We start from the raw sequence: 21,529 nt of genomic DNA on the forward strand, positions 1-21,529 counted from the left end.
TCCCAAGATTAGCAACTTTCACTCAGTTGGTACTGGGCAGAAATCCAGTCTGCATTTGGATCGCACTTCCTTAACTCTTGCACAGAAAGGTGTGCAGTATATTGCTGCATTCTTTTTCAATAAGCTACCACAAGAAATCAAAAATCTTAGCAGTAATCGATGCGCTTTCAAATCGAAACTGAAGAATTTCCCCGTCCGCAGCTCGTGGTCGTGCGGTAGCGTTCTCGCTTCCCACGCCCGGGTTCCCGGGTTCGATTCCCGGCGGGGTCAGGGATTTTCTCTACCTCGTGATGACTGGGTGTTGTGTGCTGTCCTTAGGTTAGTTAGGTTTAAGTAGTTCTAAGTTCTAGGGGACTGATGACCATAGATGTTAAGTCCCATAGTGCTCAGAGCCATTTGAAGAATTTCCCCAGGGGACACACTATTCTGTTGAGTTGCTTGGAAAATTAAGTTGATTCGTATGTTGTTGATTGCATTTACTTAAACTTACGGCTTGACTTTTTTTGGGTTCATAAACATTTTATCTGTTATTACTTTTATGTTTTAATTTCATGTACTGACACGTTCCATGACCTTGGAGATTTGATCCTCAATATGGTGCTATGCAACTAGACGTGTAAATAAATAATGTGTAATAAATAAATAAATTCAGATAACAAAGGAATAGCAGTTTTTGTAACATGGCGCTGTAGAAGAATGCTGAAGATTAAACGGGTATATCGTGTAACTAATGAGGAGGTATTGAAGATAATTATGGAGAAAAGAAATTTGTGGCACAACCTGACTGAAAGAAGGGATCCGTTGCTAGGACACATTCTGAAACATCAAGGAATCTCCAATTTGGTACTGGAGGGAATTGCGGAGAGTAGAAATTGTGGAGGGAGGCTAAGGTATGAATACAGTAAGCAGAGATGAAGAGTGCGTGGAACAATCGAGGCAGCTGGAAGACGTACGTAAGCGAAAAAAAAAAAAAAAAACAAGATTTTGACCAAACTTGAAGACATTACTCAGATGGGGAGAGGCGAGAACGAAATGAATATCAAGTTTACTAATACTGTAAGTCATTTGTTTCTGACTATGTAACATATTTTTATGTGATGGAAAAAAATCTCAACAACAAGGAGGAGTTGTGCGACATAAACGAAAGTTGGTAGGCATGTTTCTACATCTGAAAGATGTCTATTCAGATTTCGCGCCAGTTGCATAAGAGTGGCGCTAGTAGCGCCACTGCAAGGATCCAAATCACGTCTGCTTTCAATACACGCTGTGAGGGTTTTGAGTGTTAGTTACCTTTGAGAATGGACGTGGTGTGTTGATGTTAGTCAAGAACGTCCCTAAGGCGACAAAGACGCCATTATCAACTTTTCACTGAGTTTGAATAAGGTCGTGTAATAGGGCTACAAGAGATGGATGTTTCTTCTGCGATATTGCGGAAAAACATGCCAGGACTGTAGCCGCTGTGCATGATTGCCGGCAATGGTGATTACGAAGATATACAGTTGCAAGGAGATCGGGCTGTGGGTGGCCACGTGGCACTACCGAAAGGGAGGACGATCGTGTTAGAGATCGCATCGTGCTGCATCTCCAGTAGCAGTCCGAACAGCAGTTGGCACCACAGTGAGGCAACGAACTGTTACAAATCGGTTGATTCAGGACAACGAGCCAGACGACCTGTAAGGTGCATTCCATTGAGCCCAAACCACCACCATTTGCGACTTCAGTGTTGTCAAGCGAGAACTTACTGAAGGGCGGGGTGGAGGTCTCTTGTGTTCTCTGATGAAAACTGGTTCTGCCTCGGTGCCAGTGATGGCCGTGTGTTGATTAGGAGGAAGCTAGGTGAGAGCCTGCAACCAGTCAGTCTGTAGCTTATACACACTGGACCTACGCCTGGAGTAATGATTGAAGGTGCGGTTTCGTATTGCACCAGGAGCAGTCTCTACATCTACATCCATACTCCGCAAGCCACCTGACGGTGTGTGGCGGAGGGTACCTTGAGTACCTCTATCGGTTCTCCCTTCTATTCCAGTCTCGTATTGTTCGTGGAAAGAAGGATTGTCGGTATGCCTCTGTGTACTCTCTAATCTCTCTGATTTTATCCTCATGGTCTCTTCGTGAGATATACGTAGGAGGGAGCAATATACTGCTTGACTCTTCGGTGAAGGTATATTCTCAAAACTTCAACAAAAGCCCGTACCGAGTTACTTAGCGTCTCTCCTGCAGAGTCTTCCACTGGAGTTTATCTATCATCTCCGTAACGCTTTCACGATTACAAAATGATCCTGTAAAGAAGCGCGCTGCTCTCCGTTGGATCTTCTCTATCTCTTCTATCAACCCTATCTGGTACGGATCCCACACTGCTGCGCAGTATTCAAGCAGTGGGCGAACAAGCGTACTGTAATCTACTTCCTTTGTTTTCGGATTGCATTTCCTTGGGATTCTTCCAATGAATCTCTGTCTGGCATCTGCTTTACTGACGATCAACTTTATATGATCATTCCGTTTTAAATCACTCCTAATGCGTACTCCCAGATAATTTATGGAATTAACTGCTTCCAGTTGCTGACCTGCTATTTTATTTGATAAGGGATCTATCTTTCTATGTATTCGCAGCATATTACACTCGTCTACATTGAGACTGAATTGCCAATCCCTGCACCATGCGTCAATTCGCTGCAGATCCTCCTGCATTTCAGTACAATTTCCCATTGTTACAACCTCTCGATACACCACAGCATCATCCGCAAAAAGCCTCAGTGAACTTCCGATGTCGTCCACCAGGTCGTTTATGTATATTGTGAATACCAACGGTCCTACGACACTCCCCTGCGGCACACCTGAAATTACTCTTACTTCGGAAGACTTCTCTCCATTGAGAATGACATGCTGCGTTCTGTCATCTAGGAACTCTCGTTGTTATCCCACGCACCCTGACTGCAAAATTGTACGTCAGTCTCATGATTTGACCTGTTGTGCTGCCATTCATGAACAGCATTCCGGGGGGTGTTTCGCAACGGATAACGCTCGCGCACATGCCGCTGTTGTAAACCAACCAACCATCAACAGAGCGTTGACTTCCTGCCTTGGTCTGCACGATCACCAGCACTGTTTCCAATCGAGCACGTGCGGGACTTCATCGGACGACAACTTCAGCGTCTCCCACAAACACCACTAACCGTCCCTGTATTGACTGACCACGTGCAACAGGCATTGATCTCCGTCCCACAAACTGACATTGGTACCTGTGCAGCACAATGCATGCACGTTTGCATACTTGCATTCAACATTCAGGCGGAAATTTCATTACTGTTAACATTATTTTTGGCGTTGCGATTTTTTTTCCTTTCAGTGTATTTAAGAACATGAATGCATTGCAGATTTAGTACCGTTAATGTTACTGCTATTTCGGTCGTTTAAATTGCTATGATCAGATTTTTTTCAGTGCACCTACGAAGTTACCAAACCTCAAGTTCAAGAAATGCTTAGAGTCAACGTGATTTCGGAGAACCTCCAGGATCGGCGACCGTTAACACTGTACCAAAAATTCCATTGCCACAAAGTAAAAAAGAGAAGATGACGTCCCACAGTAATGACTTCCAAGCTCGCTGGTAGATGAACGATCAGTGACAGTGAATCGTTTCACATTCTAATTGCTAAGAATAAGAAAATGCAGGCTGCTAACATCAATTGGGATCGTAAATTATTTGCAACATTAAGAGTTAACAATATGGTAGCGAGACCTCCTGTGATTATTTGAATTTCTGTTATTGACCAACTTCTTGTAGTGCTGCCATTGCGATATAAGACTGGAAAAGAGTGTGTGGAAGTGTGTGGAAGTTACTGAATGGGGGCTTCAGTCCTATGTTTAAACTTAAGTTTTTTTTTTAACTGAATGTTGTAAACTTTACGCCAGGAAGAGGCACCACGCACAAGCAGAACTGCAATCACTAGTATACAAAAACGAGAAAGGGAACCAGTATGTGCTTCAGATTGTATTAGAGTATTCGAGGGCGTGACAAAGAGACATTACCAAAAAATAAGCTTATAAATTATAGAGTGCAGCAATCTGTCGTCCTTTTTAGATTTTATTATGCAAATCCAGTTTTCGACTAGTAGTCATTCTCAGTGCTAAAAATACAAAAGTACTGAGTCAGTTGCTATAATAAAAAGTTACAACCAATGGCATAATTTATATGGTTTGTATATTATACACCGCTATTTTCAATGCATGTAAGCCCCTGTTCTTCGGACGTCAGTCACAGTACTATTGTATACAGAAGGTGGAGAACACGTTGGTTTGTTGTATGGTGCCCTCTATATGAACTACGTACATAATATTTAAGGGAAGTAAAACACTTCAAATTTACATGGGAATTTCATAAATTAAAAACATAAGTAAAATTCTTTAAATTGCTCTCTGACTTATTTCATATTTGCCAGTATATATATATATATATATATATATATATATATATATATATATATATATATATATATTTCCATGTTCCACTCCTTGTGAGTCAGTTTTCTTATTCTTTAAACATCTAAGTAACGTCAGATGGGTAAATCCTTTTTTTAAAAAATTATTTATAACACACAAGAAGGCACATATTATATACAACTATTACAGTTGATCTGATTAAAATGTTTTTATCTTCGTATTATTTTTCTCTCTTTATTAAAACATCATAACAGGTATATTGTTCCTCTTATTTGCTAAATAGTTCATAGATGGCGCCAAATGTCAGCCAGATGGATGGTTGGTGTAGCTGGGCTATTCCGTTACAGATGTAGAGGGTACTAGCCTCTTTGTCACTTCAAACCGATTTTTCTTATAAATACAATGAAACCAACACACTGAATTGCTGTTAATAACAATGTACATGCATCTGAGCTAACATACCATGGAGAAAGTTCTGTAGGTTCAAACTTATAACCATCATACCCGTACAATATTATGCTAAAGGCTGCTACATATTGGCAAGACAGTAGGAGCTACTTCGTTCCCCCTGGGTCAAAGATAGAAATTTAAATCAAATCAACTCTAATTGTTGTATATAGCATGTGCCTTCTTGTGTCTTATAAACAATTTTTTAAAAAAAGGGTTTTACTCATCTGATGTTACTTAGATGTTTCAAGAATAAAACAACTAACTCATAAGGAGTGGAACCCGGAAATTTTCTGATGTTTTCTTATATATGTTTTCTATATTTACCGGCAAATATGAAATAAGTCGGACAGCAAAATAAGAATTTTACTTATGTTTTTATTTTATGAAATTCCCATGTAAATTTGAAGTGTCTTTCTTCCCTTAAATATTATATACGTAGTTCATATAGAGGGCGCCGTACAACCAACCGATGTGTTCTCCACACAGCCTGCCTTCTACATACAGTAGTATTCGAAGAACTGTGACAGACGTCTGAACAACAGGGATTTACATGCATTGAATAAAAAATAGCGGTATGTAATATATAAACCATATGTTATACCATTAGCTGTAACTTTTTATTATAGCATCTGACTATGTACTTCTTGTATGTTTAGCATTGAGAATGGCTAGCTACTAGCCGAAATCTGGATTTGCATAATAAAATCTAAAAAGGATGACTGATTGCTGCACTCTATAATTTATGATTCACATTGAGTCGCTGAGTGCATCCACTTTCCGAATGGAAGGTAACCTGACAAAAAATAAGCGTTTGTAAAAGAAAATTTGGTTCTCATAATTTCGATCCACAAATATTGTACATGGTAGTGTTACTTATGAACTATTAAAGTTAATACAACAAATTTAAATATTAAGTTTTGGGTAGTTAGATGGCGGGGTTCTTAGCTAACTGGAATGAACATAAGATGGTAATAACTTCCTTTGCCCAAACTTGTAATCTTTTATGAATTTTCAAACAAGAGATTTTTTCCGGTATTCTTACATTTAAAGAAATTCTCAGAAAGTCGAATTGTTACGTTCTTAATTTGCGTGCTAACAGTAGTGGTACCATATTTTGTCACGTTTCACATCAACAAATGTATAATGCAGCAAAACGATGTGGGACTACGTAAAGAACAGCCATGAGTAAACACCAAAAAATGTGCAGGCAGACAACACTCCTCGATTTGAACGAAAATCGGACATAAAATACCAACACTATATCAATAAAACGAAACACGTTTGGTGACAAAAGTACACATTTTCTTGTTGTTGGACAGACAAATTTTAGATATCTTCAGTAGTTGTTATATGCTTCCACGTTCCCAGCGGTGGATTCTAGACCTGTTTTTATATGTTTGTTTAGAAAAATATTCTCTGAACTGTCTTTCTTTTATCAGCTACGCGCTGAAGCATTTTGTGTTCCAAGTGTAGCCTGAGGAGATCCACTGGTTTGCTATTAAGAGGACGAAAATTTCAGTGGCTTGTTTATTGTTGCCATTGTTGACTAGCAAATATTTATCATCATACTGGCCACCTTTTACGATACTGCAATGTCACAAAACTCATTTGTGCCCATGATACTATGCTGTGATTCAAGTGCTAAGTACTTGAAGTCTTAGTTTCCAGCCATCTTTCTCTCGTTCACTTTCATTTATCTGTTGATTTATCTGTTGTTGTTGTTGTTGTTGTTGTTGTTGTTGTTGGCTTCAGTCCTGAGACTGGTTTGATGCAGCTCTCCATTCTACCCTATCCTGTGCAAGTTTCTTCATCTCCCAGTACCTACTGCAACCTACATCCTTCTGAATCTGCATAGTGTATTCATCTCTTGGTCTCCCTCTACTATTTTTACCCTCCACGCTGCCCTCCAATGCTAAATTTGTGATCCCTTGATGCCTCAGAACATGTCCTACCAATCGGTCCCTTCTACTTCTCATGTTGTGCCACAAACTCCTCACTCTCCAATTCTATTCAATACCTCCTCATTAGTTATGTGGTGTACCCATCTAATTTTCAGCATTCTTCTGTAGCACCACATTTCGAAAGCTTCTATTCTCTTCCTGTACAAACTATTTATCGTCCATGTTTCACTTCCATACATGGCTACACTCCATACAAATACTTTCAGAAACGACTTCCTGACACTTAAATCTGTAATCGATATTAAAAAATTTCTCTTCTTCAGAAACGCTCTCCTTCCCATTACCAGTCTACATTTTATATCCTCTCTACTTCGCCAATCATCAGTTATTTTGCTCCCCAAACAGCAAAACTCCTTTACTATTTTAAGCGTCTCATTTCCTAATCTAATTCACTCAGCATCACCCAACTTAATTCGACTAGATTCCATTATCCTCGTTTTGCTTTTGTTGATGTTCATGTTATATCCTCCTTTCAAGACACTGTCCATTCCGTTCAACTGCTCTTCCAAGTCCTTTGCTGTCCCTGACAGAATTACAATGTCACGAGCGAACCTCAAAGTTTTTATTTCTTCTCCATAGTTTTTAATACCTACTCCAAACTTTTCTTTTGTTTCCTTTATTGCTTGCTCAATATACAGATTGAATAACATCTGGGATTGGCTACAACCCTGTCTCACTCCCTTCCCAACCACTGCTTCCCTTTCATGCCCCTCTATTCGTATAACTGCCATCTGGTTTCTGTACAAATTGTAAATAGCCTTTCGCTCCCTGTATTTTACCCCTGCCACCTTCAGAATTTGAAAGAGAGTATTCCAGTCAACATTGTCAAAAGCTTTCATTAAGTCTGCAAATGCTAGAAACGTAGGTTTGCCTTTCCTTAATCTTTCTTCTAAGATAAGTCAGAAGGTCAGTATTGGCTCACGTGTTCCGATATTTCTACGGAATCCAAACGGATCTTCCCCGAGGTCGGCTTCTACCAGTTTTTCCATTCGTCTGTAATGAATTCGTGTTAGTATTTTGCAACTGTGACTTATTAAACTGATAGTTCGGTAATTTTCACATCTGTCAACACCTACTTTCTTTCCCCCCAGGGGATCCACAACTCTTTTGTGGATACGTGTGTAGCGAGCACGGGACCCCGAGCTAATGTGGCCTTCCTTCCTTTCTGGGCTGCATACCTTCCCTTTCCGTATCCTTCCCCATCCCCCATCTTCGCCCCCCCCCCCCCCCACTCACCTCTGGCTCTTTCCTTCCCTTTCTCCCCCTCTGGGGAATATGGTTTGTGCCTACGTCCGGAGACGGACGCTTGTAAATGTACCGCACTCTTCGCCTTCCTTGCTTGTATGTCTTCATCTTTCTTCGTCCTTCTCTATTCCTTACCTCTTCTCTTTACCTCTTCTCTTTACCCTTTTCTCCGCTGCGGCGTTTGAGACCTCTCTTCTTTCCTTTCCCTGTCTCTTTCTTCCTCCCTGTGCGTGTCTGAAGGCCGACCCACGCACTTCCATGCGTAGCCGGTGACGGGGTAACGCGTAATTCCCCGCCCCGGATAGACAGGTAGGACACGTACGTACCCCCTGGTAAAGGCCAGGCCCAGGGAGGGGTGATTACCCGAGCTGATACCTTCCGAAAGTGCCGATTGGTCCCTCCGTCCGTTTGTCGGGAGGTGTGACCTGAGGTGTGAACAATCACCTAAGGCGGGTGTGCCCTCGGTGAGGGCCCCCACAAGGGAGGAGCGCGCCATCGGAGACGCCGGTAATCATGGGGGATTCTTCCGCAATGGTTTCTTCACCTTCCACTATGTCTGCTCACAAACGTAAGTTCACTGAGTCTCAGCCACAGACGGTTCTTCCATCGTTGCCACAGTTCCTTGTTGTTTCTCGGTCTGACGAAGGTCACGACTTTTCCACGGTCAACCCTTTCATTATTCAGAAAGGTGTCGACGCAATTGCGGGTCCTGTAAAGTCTTGTTCCAGATTACGGAATGGCACCCTGTTGTTAGAAACACACAGTGCCCTCCAGGCTCAAAAATTGCTGCGTACTTCTCTGCTCCACACCTTCCCTGTCCGGGTGGAACCGCACCGTACCTTAAATTCCTCGCGTGGAGTCGTTTATACGCGCTCCCTCGATGGATTGTCTGACGAAGAAATTCAGCACTATCTGTCTGACCAAGGCGTCACGGCTGTTCATCGGGTTATGAAAAGGGTTGACTCGAACATCATTCCAACCCGCACTGTCTTCTTGACGTTTGACAAAGTTCAACTCCCATCAAAAATCAAAGCAGGCTATGAGATAATTTCCGTTCGCCCTTATGTCCCAAACCCTACGCGTTGCTATCGATGTCAGCGGTTCAACCACACCAGCCAGTCCTGTTCCAATCCGGCCAAATGTGTTACGTGTGGCAGGGATGCCCATGAGGGTGCTTGTCCACCTCCATCCCCTCGCTGCATCAACTGTATGGATGACCACGCTGCTTCCTCTCGAGATTGCCCTGTTTTTAAGGACGAAAAGCTGATCCAGGAAATAAGAGTGAAGGAAAAGGTGTCGACCTTTGCTGCTCGAAAGTTACTCGCCAGTCGACAGCCCACCGTGCCTCAGAAAGGAAAATACAGCACCGTCCTTGCTTCTCCTCGGCCAACAAAGGAGGCGGCCACGCAGACTTGCGACCTCACATTTAGTACCACGGTCGTCCGATCGGCCAGCGCAAAGATCGCCCGTTCAACCTCACCTCTTTCGCCTGCCCACTCTATGGCTCACCCTTCGTCGGGTTCTGCTAAATCTCGAGCCCAAAAGTCAGACGCCAAGTCTTCAAAAAAAGAGCATTCTCGTGAAGAGTTTTTACGTACTGCAACTTCACAACCATCGGTTCCTCCTTCATCTAAACATCATACCTCCAAGAAAGCTACGAAGAAACACAGTTCCTCTCCTTCTCCGCCAAGGCGTGTCCCATCTACAGCACCACCTGGCGGAAATCGCCCTCGGCCATCTTCTGTGTCGCCGAGGCGCACTGTTGGTGGCCGGTCAACTGGCCGATCGTTGGTGGCAGGAGCTGCTCCTGACCAACCTATGGATCAGGATCTTCTGCCTTCGACTGAATGCCATTCCATGCTGTCGGTCGCAAGCTCTGAGCAGTCGTTGAGTTGACAGCACCCTTGGTCACGTTCCTCCATTTTCTGTTCACCCTATGTCCATTATCCACTGGAATATCCGCGGCATTCGCGCCAATCGGGATGGAATTGTCGATCCTCTTACGATCCTACTCGCCGGTCATCTTCTGTCTTCAGGAAACAAAGCTGCGTCCCCATGACCGCTTTGTTCTCCCTCATTTTCAGTCCGTCCGATATGACCTCCCCTCTGTTGAAGGCTCTCCAGCCCATGGAGGACTCATGATTCTGCTCCATGATACTCTCCATTATCACCCAATCCCCTTAAACACTTCCTTCCAAGCTGTCGCCGTCCGTCTTTCCCTTTCTGGATACACGTTCTCTCTTTGTACGGTATACATTCCATCGTCTACACCAATGACACGAGCTGATCTCCTTCAACTTCTTGATCAGCTTCCACCCCCCTATTTGCTGGTTGGGGACTTCAATGCCCACCACCCGCTTTGGGGATCTCCACATCCTTGTCCACGTGGCTCACTATTGCTAGACGTCTTCCACCAAGCGGATTTAGTCTGCCTCAACACTGGGGTCCCCACATTTTTGTCTGCCTCCACGGCAAATTTATCCCATTTGGACCTTGCGGTCGGTACTGTTCCGCTAGCTCGGCGCTTCGAATGGTTCGCCCTTGATGATACACACTCGAGTGACCACTTTCCATGTGTTCTTAGACTGCAGCCTCAACTGCCATATATGCGCTCGCGACGCTGGAAGTTTGCCCAAGCCGATTGGACACTTTTTTCGTCTCTAGCGACATTCGATGACCGTCGCTTTCCCAGCGTCGACGATGAGGTCACACATTTTACCGACGTTATTCTCACAGCTGCGGAACGTTCAATACCACGCACCTCCGAATTGCCCCGGCGCCCTCCAGTCCCTTGGTGGAACGAGGCATGCCGTGACGCAATACGTGAGCGGCGACGTGCTCTTCGCATTTTCCGTCACCATCCAACTTTGTCCAACTGTATCCGATATAAGCAGCTCCGTGCGCGATGCCGTCGCGTCATCCGCGATAGCAAGAAGGCAAGCTGGAAATACTTTACTAGCTCATTTAACAACTTCACTCCCTCCTCGGAAGTTTGGAGTCGGCTTCGACGGTTCTCAGGCGCGCCTAGTTTCTCCCCGGTCTCTGGGCTCACTGTCGCGCATGATACCTTAGTGGACCCCGTCGCAATTTCTAACTCATTGGGTCAGCACTTTGCTGAGATTTCGAGCTCTTCAAATTACCCGCCGGCGTTTCTCCCGAAGAAACGTGCTGCGGAAGTGCGACATCTTGCTTTCTCCTCTCAAAATCGCGAAAGCTACAATACTGTTTTCTCCATGCGCGAACTCCAACATGCACTCTCTTCTTCTCGCTCCTCCGCCCCAGGACCGGATGGTATCCATGTCCAAATGTTGCTGCATTTATCAACCCATAGCCTGCGTTACCTCCTTCGCCTTTATAATCGAATTTGGACCGACAGTACCTTTCCCAGGCGATGGCGGGAAGCTATTGTCGTTCCCGTTCCGAAACCTGGAAAGGACAAACATCTCCCCTCTAGCTATCGCCCCATTTCTCTCACGAGTAGTGTCTGTAAGGTTTTGGAGCGTATGGTGAATTACCGTTTAGCTTGGTGGCTGGAGTCCCGCAGTCTTTTAACACCAGCCCAATGCGGATTCCGAAAGCATCGTTCTGCTGTTGACCATCTTGTTGCTCTCTCCACTTATATCATGAACAATTTTCTCCGGAAACGCCAAACGGTAGCAATATTTTTTGATCTGGAGAGAGCGTACGATACCTGTTGGAGGACAGGCATCCTCCGCACACTGTTCTCTTGGGGCTTTAGAGGCCGGCTGCCCCTTTTTCTTCGCGAATTTATGGCAGAGCGCACATTTAGGGTGCGGGTGAACACTACTCTCTCCCGTACTTTCTCCCAAGAAAACGGGGTACCCCAGGGCTCCGTGCTGAGTGTTGTACTGTTTGCCATCGCCATTAATCCAATTATGGATTGTCTCCTTCCTGATGTCTCGGGCTCCCTCTTTGTGGACGATTTTGCGATCTACTACAGCTCTCAACGGACCAGCCTTCTTGAAAGACGTCTTCAAGGATGTCTCGATCGCCTCCACTCGTGGAGCATCGAAACCGGCTTCCGTTTCTCACCCAGTAAGACCGTTTGTGTTAATTTTTGGCGACGTAAGGAGTTTCTTCCGCCCTCCTTACATCTAGGTCCTGTCAACCTTCCGTTTTCCGACGTCGCTAAATTCTTGGGTCTTATGTTTGACAGAAAACTGTGCTGGTCCTCCCACGTTTCCTATCTTTCGGCTCGCTGTCTGCGTTCCCTTAACACCCTCCGTGTCCTGAATGGTACCTCTTGGGGAGCGGACCGAGTGGTCCTTCTCCGCCTCTATCGCGCCTTAGTGCGCTCGAAATTGGATTATGGAAGCATAGTCTACTCCTCTGCTCGGCCGTCTATTCTTCGGCGTCTCGACTCTATCCACCACCGTGGATTACGTTTAGTGTCTGGAGCTTTTTACACCAGCCCTGTGGAAAGCCTTTATGCTGAGACTGCTGAACCTCCGCTGTCCAATCGGCGGGCAGTCCTTCTGAGTCGTTATGCTAGCCATCTGTCTTCCATGCCTGCTAATCCAGCCCATAACCTTTTTTTCGACGCCTCCTTTGATGTCGGGTATGCAGGCCGCTCCTCCTCCCTACTACCCCCGGGAGTCCGCTTCCGTCAACTGCTCCATTCTCTCTCCTTCCGCTTTCCTAAAACCTTCTTGACAACTTGGGGTACAGCACCGCCTTGGCTCCGTCCCCGGATTGACTTGCTCAGAGACCTATGTCAATTTCCCAAGGATGGTACCCCTACACTTGTTTACCGTCGGGCATTTGCTGCTCTATGTTTACAAATGACGGAAGCCACGTTTATTTACACCGATGGCTCGAAAACATCGTTAGGTGTAGGGAGTGCCTATATTGTTGGCGACACCCCAAATCACTTTCGGCTTCCCGACCAGTGTTCGGTTTATACTGCGGAGCTTTACGCTGTTCTCCAGGCTGTCCACTACATCCGCCGCCATCAGCGGATACAGTACGTAATCTGCTCAGATTCTCTCAGCTCTCTCCTAAGTCTCCAAGCTCTTTACCCTGTGCACCCTCTGGTCCACCGGATTCAGGACTGTCTGCGCTTGCTCCACCTGGGGGGCGTCTCAGTGGCGTTCCTCTGGCTCCCGGGACACGCTGGTATCTGTGGAAATGAGGCGGCCGATGTAGCGGCCAAGGCTGCAGTCTCTCTTCCTCGGCCAGCTCTTCAGTCTCTTCCGTTTAGCGATCTACGGAGCGGTTTATGTCGCCAAGTTACTCATTTATGGCATGCGCATTGGTCAACACTTCCCCACAATAAATTGCGGGAAGTGAAAGCCCTTCCTTGCGCTTGGACCTCTTCCTCCCGAACGCGTCGTCGGGAGGAGGTAATTTTAGCTCGACTCCGGATAGGGCACTGTCTTTTTAGTCATAGACATCTTTTAAGCGGTGATCCTCCCCCACTCTGTCCCCACTGCTCTCAGCTGTGGACGGTCAGACACCTTTTAATTGAATGCCCCTATTTTAATCCGTTACGATCCCGTCTACAGCTATCGCCTGATCTATCGTCGATTTTAGCAGATGACACGCGCTCAGCTGACCGCGTTCTACAGTTTATTAGTGACAGTGAAATGACGTCAGTCATTTGAAGCTTTTTTTGGGGGGACAACAAACCCCTTTCTATAGTGCACTTTTAAGCATTCCTTCTGCCTTTAGTTTCTCCAATTTTCTGACTTTGTTTCCATTGCTGCTGATTTTACATTTCGTTTTTTTTCCTGTTTTCTACGTCACGGGCTGGGCGCTAATGACCATAGTAGTTTTGCGCCCTAAAACCACAAAAAAAAAAAAAAACCTACTTTCTTTGGGATTGGAATTATTATATTCTTCTTGAAGTCTGAGGGTATTTCGCCTGTCTCATACATCTTGCTCACCAGATGGTAGAGTTTTGTCAGGACTGGCTCTCCCAAGTCCGTCAGTAGTTGTAATGTAATGTTGTCTACTCCTGGGGCCTTGTTTCGGCTCAGGTCTTTCAGTGCTCTGTCAAACTCTTCACGCAGTATTGTATCTCCCATTTCATCTTCATCTACATTCTCTTCCATTTCCATAATATTGTCCTCAAGTACATCGCCCTTGTATAGACCCTCTATATACTCCTTCCACATTTCTGCTTTCCCTTCTTTGCTTAGAACTGGGTTTCCATCTGAGCACTTGATATTCATACAAGTGGTTCTCTTTTCTCCAAAGGTCTCTTTAATTTTCCTGTAGGCAGTATCTATCTTACCCCTGGTGAGATAAGCCTCTACATCCTTACATTTGTCCTCTAGCCATCCCTGCTTAGCCATTTTGCACTTCCTGTCGATCTCATTTTTGAGACGTTTGTATTCCTTTTTGCCTGCTTCATTTACTGCATTTTTATATTTTTTCCTTTCATCAATTTAATTCAATATTTCTTCTGTTACCCAAGGATTTCTAGTAGCCCTCGTCTTTTTACCTACTTGATCCTCTGCTGCCTTCACTACTTCATCCCTCAGAGTTACCCATTCTTCTTCTACTGTCTTTCTTTCCCCCATTCCTGTCAATTGTTCCCTTATGCTCTCCCTGAAACTCTGTACAACCTCTGGTTCTTTCAGTTTATCCGGGTCCCATCTCCTTAAATTCCCATCTTTTTGCAGTTTCTTCAGTTTTAATCTACAGTTCATAACCAATAGATTGTGGTCAGAGTCCACATCTGCCCCTGGAAATGTCTTACAATTTAAAACTGGTCCCTAAATCTCTGTCTTACCATTATATAATGTTTCTGATACCTTCTAGTATCTCCAGGATTCTTCCATGTATACAACCTTCTTTTATGATTCTTGAATCAAGTGTTAGCTATGATTAAGTTATGCTATGTGCAAAATTCTACCAGACGGCTTCCTCTTTCATTTCTTACCCGCAATCCATATTCACCTACTACGTTTCTTTCTCTCCCTTTTCCTACTCTCGAATTCCAGTCACCCATGACTATTAAATTTTCGTCTCCCTTCACTATCTGAATAATTTCTTTTATTTCGTCATACATTTCTTCAATTACTTTGTCATCTGCAGAGCTAGTTGGCATATAAACTTGTACTACTGTAGTAGGCGTGGGCTTCGTGTCTATCTTGGCCACAATAATGCGTTCACTATGCTGTTTGTAGTAGCTTACCCGCACTCCTATTTTTTATTCATTATTGAACCTCCTACTGCATTAGCTCTATTTGATTTTGTATTTATACCCTGTGTTCACCTGACCAAAAGTCTTGTTCCTCCTGCCACCGAACTTATACTCGTTCGTAAAGTACAATCAGTAACTACGGGTCCATCAATTTTTCTTGCTTTATGCTCTTCTTCACGTGAAAAGGTCCCAGTATAGTCATTTAGCCGTCATTTCAAACAATGCACATTGCGAAAAACCAAGGAAAAGATAATTTGGAAGGCAAGATAATGAGTCTTTAGACTTTTTTAGTTGCTAATGTAAACATGTTTTCTTAGCTGAAAACATTCGCAGTGTTTAGCACAAGAATTCACCCGCTTAAAAGCGTCAGCCGTACGGCCTCTCGGCTCATACTGACGATCTTGAGCGCCAGTCACGAACTTGTTAAGGCACTGACTCCATTTCGAGAGGAGTGAGGTCTCCGGCCAACCAGGCTTCTTTCCGTGCTTCCCGAAACCAGTACCGGTAAACGCCAGAAAGTTGCTTTTGAACAGGTCACCGTCGATTTACTACTCCATCTGGTCCAAATCTCAACGATTTAAAGGAACTTCGTTCATTGTTTCCAAAAGAGGCGTCCGAAAACGAATCCATGACCGAAGCATGGAAACGTGGATGCTCACCACAGATGTCGTCTTCCTCCATGTCCAGCGTACCTCTCACAACACTCTTTTCTCGTTTGACTGTCTAACTTGCCTTTCAGTCCGATCAATGAAAACATATCACTGCACGTAGCGACTCTAACATTGTGCGTAGGAGTTCCACGCTGTTTCTTTCAGTGTTATTTCATTTAAGTTGATAAGTTGTGCTGCTTCGATTTAAGTATAATTCTTTGATTATTTGTTCAGAACATTCACCATCGAAGACATAAGCTCCTAAACTCATAGCGTTGTGGAAATCTCCGTTTTAACTTTCCAATCAGTATTTTCCTGATTGTTCGTACCCATGTCATACTTCCATCCTTGAATTTAATCTCCCACGAACAAACATTGGTCATTATTACAAATATTCTTTGCTGCTTGCTCAAGCAAAAGTTGAAGACTTTTGTAAAGCATTACGCACCGACACGCAGTAAAGCGACACAGATGTCAAATCTCTCTCTCTCTCTCTCTCTCTCTCTCTCTCTCTCTCTCTCTATATATATATATATATATATATATATATATATATATATATATATGTGGAAATTTTTCGATAAGTACGAGGGTCCTTCAATAATTAAGAGACAAATTGTCCTAGGAAAATACTGTTAGCAGGGCAAGCTTGATACTTTCATGGCTTTAAGTGGGCATCACTAGGGACGAGCACTGATCAGCTGATGTATCAACATTGTTTTGTTTATAACCTCAAAAATACATTTCAAGATAGCGAGTCCGCTTGAAACGTCCACATTAATTGAACAACGTTCTGTTGTTCGGTTTTTACTTGCTGTAGGCGAGAAACCAGTGAATATATAGTGTACAATGTCTAAAGTTTGTGGTGAAGGTTTTATGAATCGTGTAATTTTTTTACAAATGGGTAGAGCAGTTCAAAAATGGTCGCGACTCACTGACTAACGAACACCGCTCTGGCCGACTAGTTGCAGTTTCAAGTCCCTCACTTGGAAGTCGTATTGACGACATTATTCGTGCCGACCGCCGTGTGACTGGAGATGCTAGTTGATAAGGTTCAATTAGTACTGGTACAGTTCGTAACATTATCTGTAACAAGCTGAAGTATTGCAAAACATGTGCAAGATGGATCCCAAAGGAGTTGACGCGGCTACACAAGGAAACAAGGTTGAGAGTGTGCACAGAGCTAAAGGAGCGTTATGAAAGAGAAGGTGAGCACTTCCTCAGCAAAATTTTAACTTTTGATGAAACTTGGGTTCACTATTTTGAGCCAGAATCAAAAAGACAAAGCATGGTGTGGAAGCACACCAACTCACCTGTCAAGAAAAAATTAAAAACCCAAGCATCAGCAGGGAAAGTCATGTTGACGGTGTGTTGGGATGCTGAAGATCCGTATTTTTGTGATTATCTCGAAGAGCAGCGTACAATGAACAGCCAATACTACTCGGGTTTGCTTTTAAACAAGGTGAAGCCAGCCATGAGAGAGAGACTTCTTGAATATCAGAGGAGAGGTGTGATTCTCCAGCAAGACAACGCACATCCTCGTATTGTACAACTAACCCGTGAAACCATCGACAAAATGGGCTGGGAAATACTGCCTCATCCCCTTTACAGTCCTGATTTAGCACCTAGTGATTTCCATTTGTTTGGTGCATTACGTAGACAGGGGTTCCAGGATAACGAGGGCTTGTAAAAGTTTGTGGGAAATTGGTTCAAACATAAAGATAAAGAATTATTTGCAGCCTGAATAAAAAAGCTTGCAACCCGTTGGAACAAGTGCATAAATGTTCAATGGGATTATTTTGAAAAGTAGAAAAAGTATTGTTTTGGAGACACACACTTTTTTTCTCCAGACCAATTTGTGTGTCTCATTATTGAATGACCCTCGTACATTATCCGATCTGAGTAGTATGCAGGGCAAAAATCGGTTAGTAAAATGTTTAATTTCAACTATGTGATTTTTGGAAATAGTGCTTCGTATTGTGCGACCTTTTATACTATTAATGAATGAGTCACAGAAAAGATTAACTTTTTCTTAATAAGTAGTTACGAACTTAGTCTCAGATTTACCTAAAAGCTATGAAAAATCCGAACTGAAAGTGACAAAGAAAGTAAGAACATCGCCGCCACGCAGAATATCACAGGAACTTATTTATAGCCTGCAAAGAAAGTATAAAAGTACGTATTTCTGACGTGTACGCTGAGTTCTGTTTTTTTACACTTCCAGAAATTTCGATTGGGTGTTGTGAAATAACTGAAACTTGCACGAGTAAGTGCCGGTCCGCTGCGGAATTAATATGTACTATAAAGCATTTCAAAAGTACCTCTCTTTCATTTTGTATGATGATTTCATTGTGTATTATTTGCCTTATTCGTCCTGCGTCCTGTCACGTGGAACAGTACTAAAAGTAGCTCTAAAATACTAATGATAAACATCATAGAGAGATTTTTACTTTCGATACCCACTTCCTATATTTACAGGTATGATGTATCATGGTTAGTAAAATGAATCATTTTGTCTTTTAGGAATTTCCGGGTCAAAGGAAAAGAACGGCGCTAAACGACGGCCAATGGATGTTGAAGTGGATGACAGAAAGCACTGGCAACAACAAGTGGAACAGAAAGAACAGCAACTGCAGCAGAACCACTTACAAGAGCAACAACAAAAAGATCAGCAAGAACAACCACCCCAGAAGCAGTACCAGCACACACAGCATCACCAACAGTCTTCACCTCATCAGCAGCCCTTGTATCACCACCAACAGCCTTCTCCATACCAGCAGTCCCCATATCACCACCAGCAACCTTCACCACATCAGCAGTCACCATATCACCACCAGCAACCTTCACCACATCAGCAGTCACCATATCACCACCAGCAACCTTCACCACATCAGCAGTCCCCATACCATCAACAGCAGCCTTCACCACATCAGCAGTCCCCATACCATCAACAGCAGCCTTCACCACATCAGCAGTCCCCATACCATCACCAGCAACCTTCACCACATCAGCAGTCCCCATACCACCACCAACAACCTTCACCCCATCAGAAATCTCCATATCTCCAACAAGCAGCTTCACCACATCCACAGTCCCCACTTAATCACCAACAGCTGCCACCTCATCATCAGGCTGCTCAACACCACCAGCAGCCATCAGAAATACACCAACAGCCCCCTCAACATCACCAACAACTGTCACCACTGCAACAGACCCCTCAGCATCACCAGCAGCCATCACCAATTAGCCAACAGGCTCCTCAACATCACCAGCAGCCATCAACACTACAACAGTGCCAAGAGTCATCACCACTTAACCAACAGGACACTCAGGATCACAAACTCCCATCACCCCCACAGGCCCCACAGAACCGTCAGCAGCCATCGCCACTTCAGAAACAGAGCCTACAGTATCACCAGCAGCCATCACCTTATCACCAACAGTCATCACACCACCAGCAGTCATCACCTTATCACCAGCTCCCATCCCCTTACCACCATCAACCATCACCATATCAACAGCAGCCCTCTCAATACCACGAGCAGTCTTCGCCAAATACCCAAGAAGCACATCAACAGCATCACAAATCACCACCACAGAATCACCAACAGTCTTCGCCGCAGCAGCAGCACCAGCAGCAGCACCAGCAGCAGCAGCAGCAACAGCAGAAACCGCCTCCGTCGCCCCATCAGCAACTGCCTCTGCAACAGCACCACCACCAAGCCTCTCAGCTCCACCAGCAGACTCCACAGCAGGTGTCACAGAAAAAGCAGCAACAGCAGCAGGAAAACCACTGCGATACTCGGCAAGGTCAAGCCGAGTAAGTATTTAAGCAAGTATGTGATAAATTTCTTTTCAGCCTATAATAATACTGTTCTCATGAATTACAATTCTACGTGACTTCACGAAAGAAGACAGACCTGCATTAGCACTAACTGTTCACTGAGTGAACAGGTATGTTCTCACCACTTCGTTACTGTTAAGATGCAAATAATTCGGACTGTTGTGAATGACACATTGTCTCTGACACTCGAGAATTCCTTATTAAGGGAGACGATCAGTGAAAAGTAAGTTTTTCGTTTACACTGACATCATACAAAATATTCCTTTAAATAAAATACAATATACTGAAATAAATTTACACTATGTGATCAAAAGTGTCCGGACGCCCCCAAAACATACGTTTTTCATATTAGTTGCATTGTGCTGCCACCTACTGCCCAGTACTCCATATTAGCGACCTCAGTAGTCATAGACATCGTGAGAGAGCAAAATGGGGCGTTCCGCGGAACTCGTGGACTTCGAACGTGGTCAGGTGATTGGGTGTCACTTGGGTCATACGTCTGTACGCGAGATTTCCACACTCCTAAACATCCCTAGGTCCACTGTTTCCGATGTGATAGTCAAGTGGAAACGTGAAGGGACACGTGTAGCACAAAAGCGTACAGTCCGACCTCTTCTGTTGGCTGACAGAGACCACCGACAGTTGAAGACGGTCCTAATGTGTAATAGGCAGACATCTATCCAGACCATCACACAGAAATTCCAAACTGCATCAGTATCCGCTGAAAGTACTATAACAGTTAGACGGGAGGTGAGAAAACTTGGGTTTCATGGTCGAGTGGCTGGCTGCTTATAAGCCACGCATTACGCCGGTAAATGTCAAACGACGCCCCTCTTGGTGTAAGGAGCGTAAACATTGGGCGATTGAACAGTGGAAAAACGTTGTGTGGAGTGACGAACCACAGTACACAATGTGGCGATCCGATGGCAGGGTGCGAGTATGGCGAATGCCTGGTGAACCTCATCTGCCGGCGTGTGTAATGCCAACAGTAAAATTCGGAGGCGGTGGTTTTACGATGTGGTCGTGTTTTTCGTGGAGGGGGCATGCACCCCTTGCTTTTTTTCGTGGCACTATCACAGCACAAGCCTACACTGATGTTTTAAGCATCTTCTTGCTTCCCACTGTTGAAGAGCAATTCGGGGATGGCTATTGCATCTTTCAACACGATCGAGCACCTGTTCGTAATGCACGGCCTGTGGCGGTGTGGTTACACGACAATAAGATCCCTGTAACGGACTGGCCTGCACAGAGTCCTCACCTGAATCCTATAGAACACCTTTGGGCTGTTTTGGAACGCCGACTTCGTGCCAGGTCTCACCGACCGACATCGATACCTCTCCTCAGTGCAGCACTCCGCGAAGAATAGGCTGCCATTCCCCAAGAAACCTTCCCGCCCTTGATTGAACGTATCCCTGCGAGAATGGAAGATGTCATCGAGGCTAAAGGTGGGCCAACACCATATTGAATTCAAGCGTTACCGATGGAGGGCTCCACGAACTTGTAAGTCATTTTCAGCCAAGTGTCCGGATACTTTTGATCACATAGTGTGTACAGGGTGAAAAGTATTTAAACCGGCAAACTCAGGGAGGTTGTAGGGGACATCGAAATAAATATTTCTCCCTAATGTTATTTCTCCCTAATGTCATTCTTCCCTATGAGGAGTATTTAAACCGGTGGAGGCCGTATTACGCTCTTCAGTTGTAGGCAACTGCTGTCCACCAGTGAAGTTGCGCATTGTCTCTGTTTATTAATGGAGCGATTCACATGGAG

The 21,529-nt window shown here is 44.4% G+C and overlaps 1 protein-coding gene across 6 annotated transcripts in view; it reads left to right on the plus strand.

Moving 5' to 3' along the window:
• LOC126474018 (putative mediator of RNA polymerase II transcription subunit 12) overlaps positions 1–21,529 on the plus strand; it is a 951,360-nt gene that overhangs the window by 568,325 nt on the left and 361,506 nt on the right. For all 6 annotated transcript variants that reach the window (XM_050101418.1, XM_050101421.1, XM_050101420.1 and 3 more), the window contains one exon: positions 18,439–19,735. In XM_050101418.1, the coding sequence (XP_049957375.1) occupies positions 18,439–19,735 (1,297 nt within the window). The remainder of the gene's footprint in view (positions 1–18,438; positions 19,736–21,529) is intronic.

The sequence above is a fragment of the Schistocerca serialis genome, chromosome 4 (assembly GCF_023864345.2).
Source record: "Schistocerca serialis cubense isolate TAMUIC-IGC-003099 chromosome 4, iqSchSeri2.2, whole genome shotgun sequence".
Classification (NCBI taxonomy): domain Eukaryota; kingdom Metazoa; phylum Arthropoda; class Insecta; order Orthoptera; family Acrididae; genus Schistocerca; species Schistocerca serialis.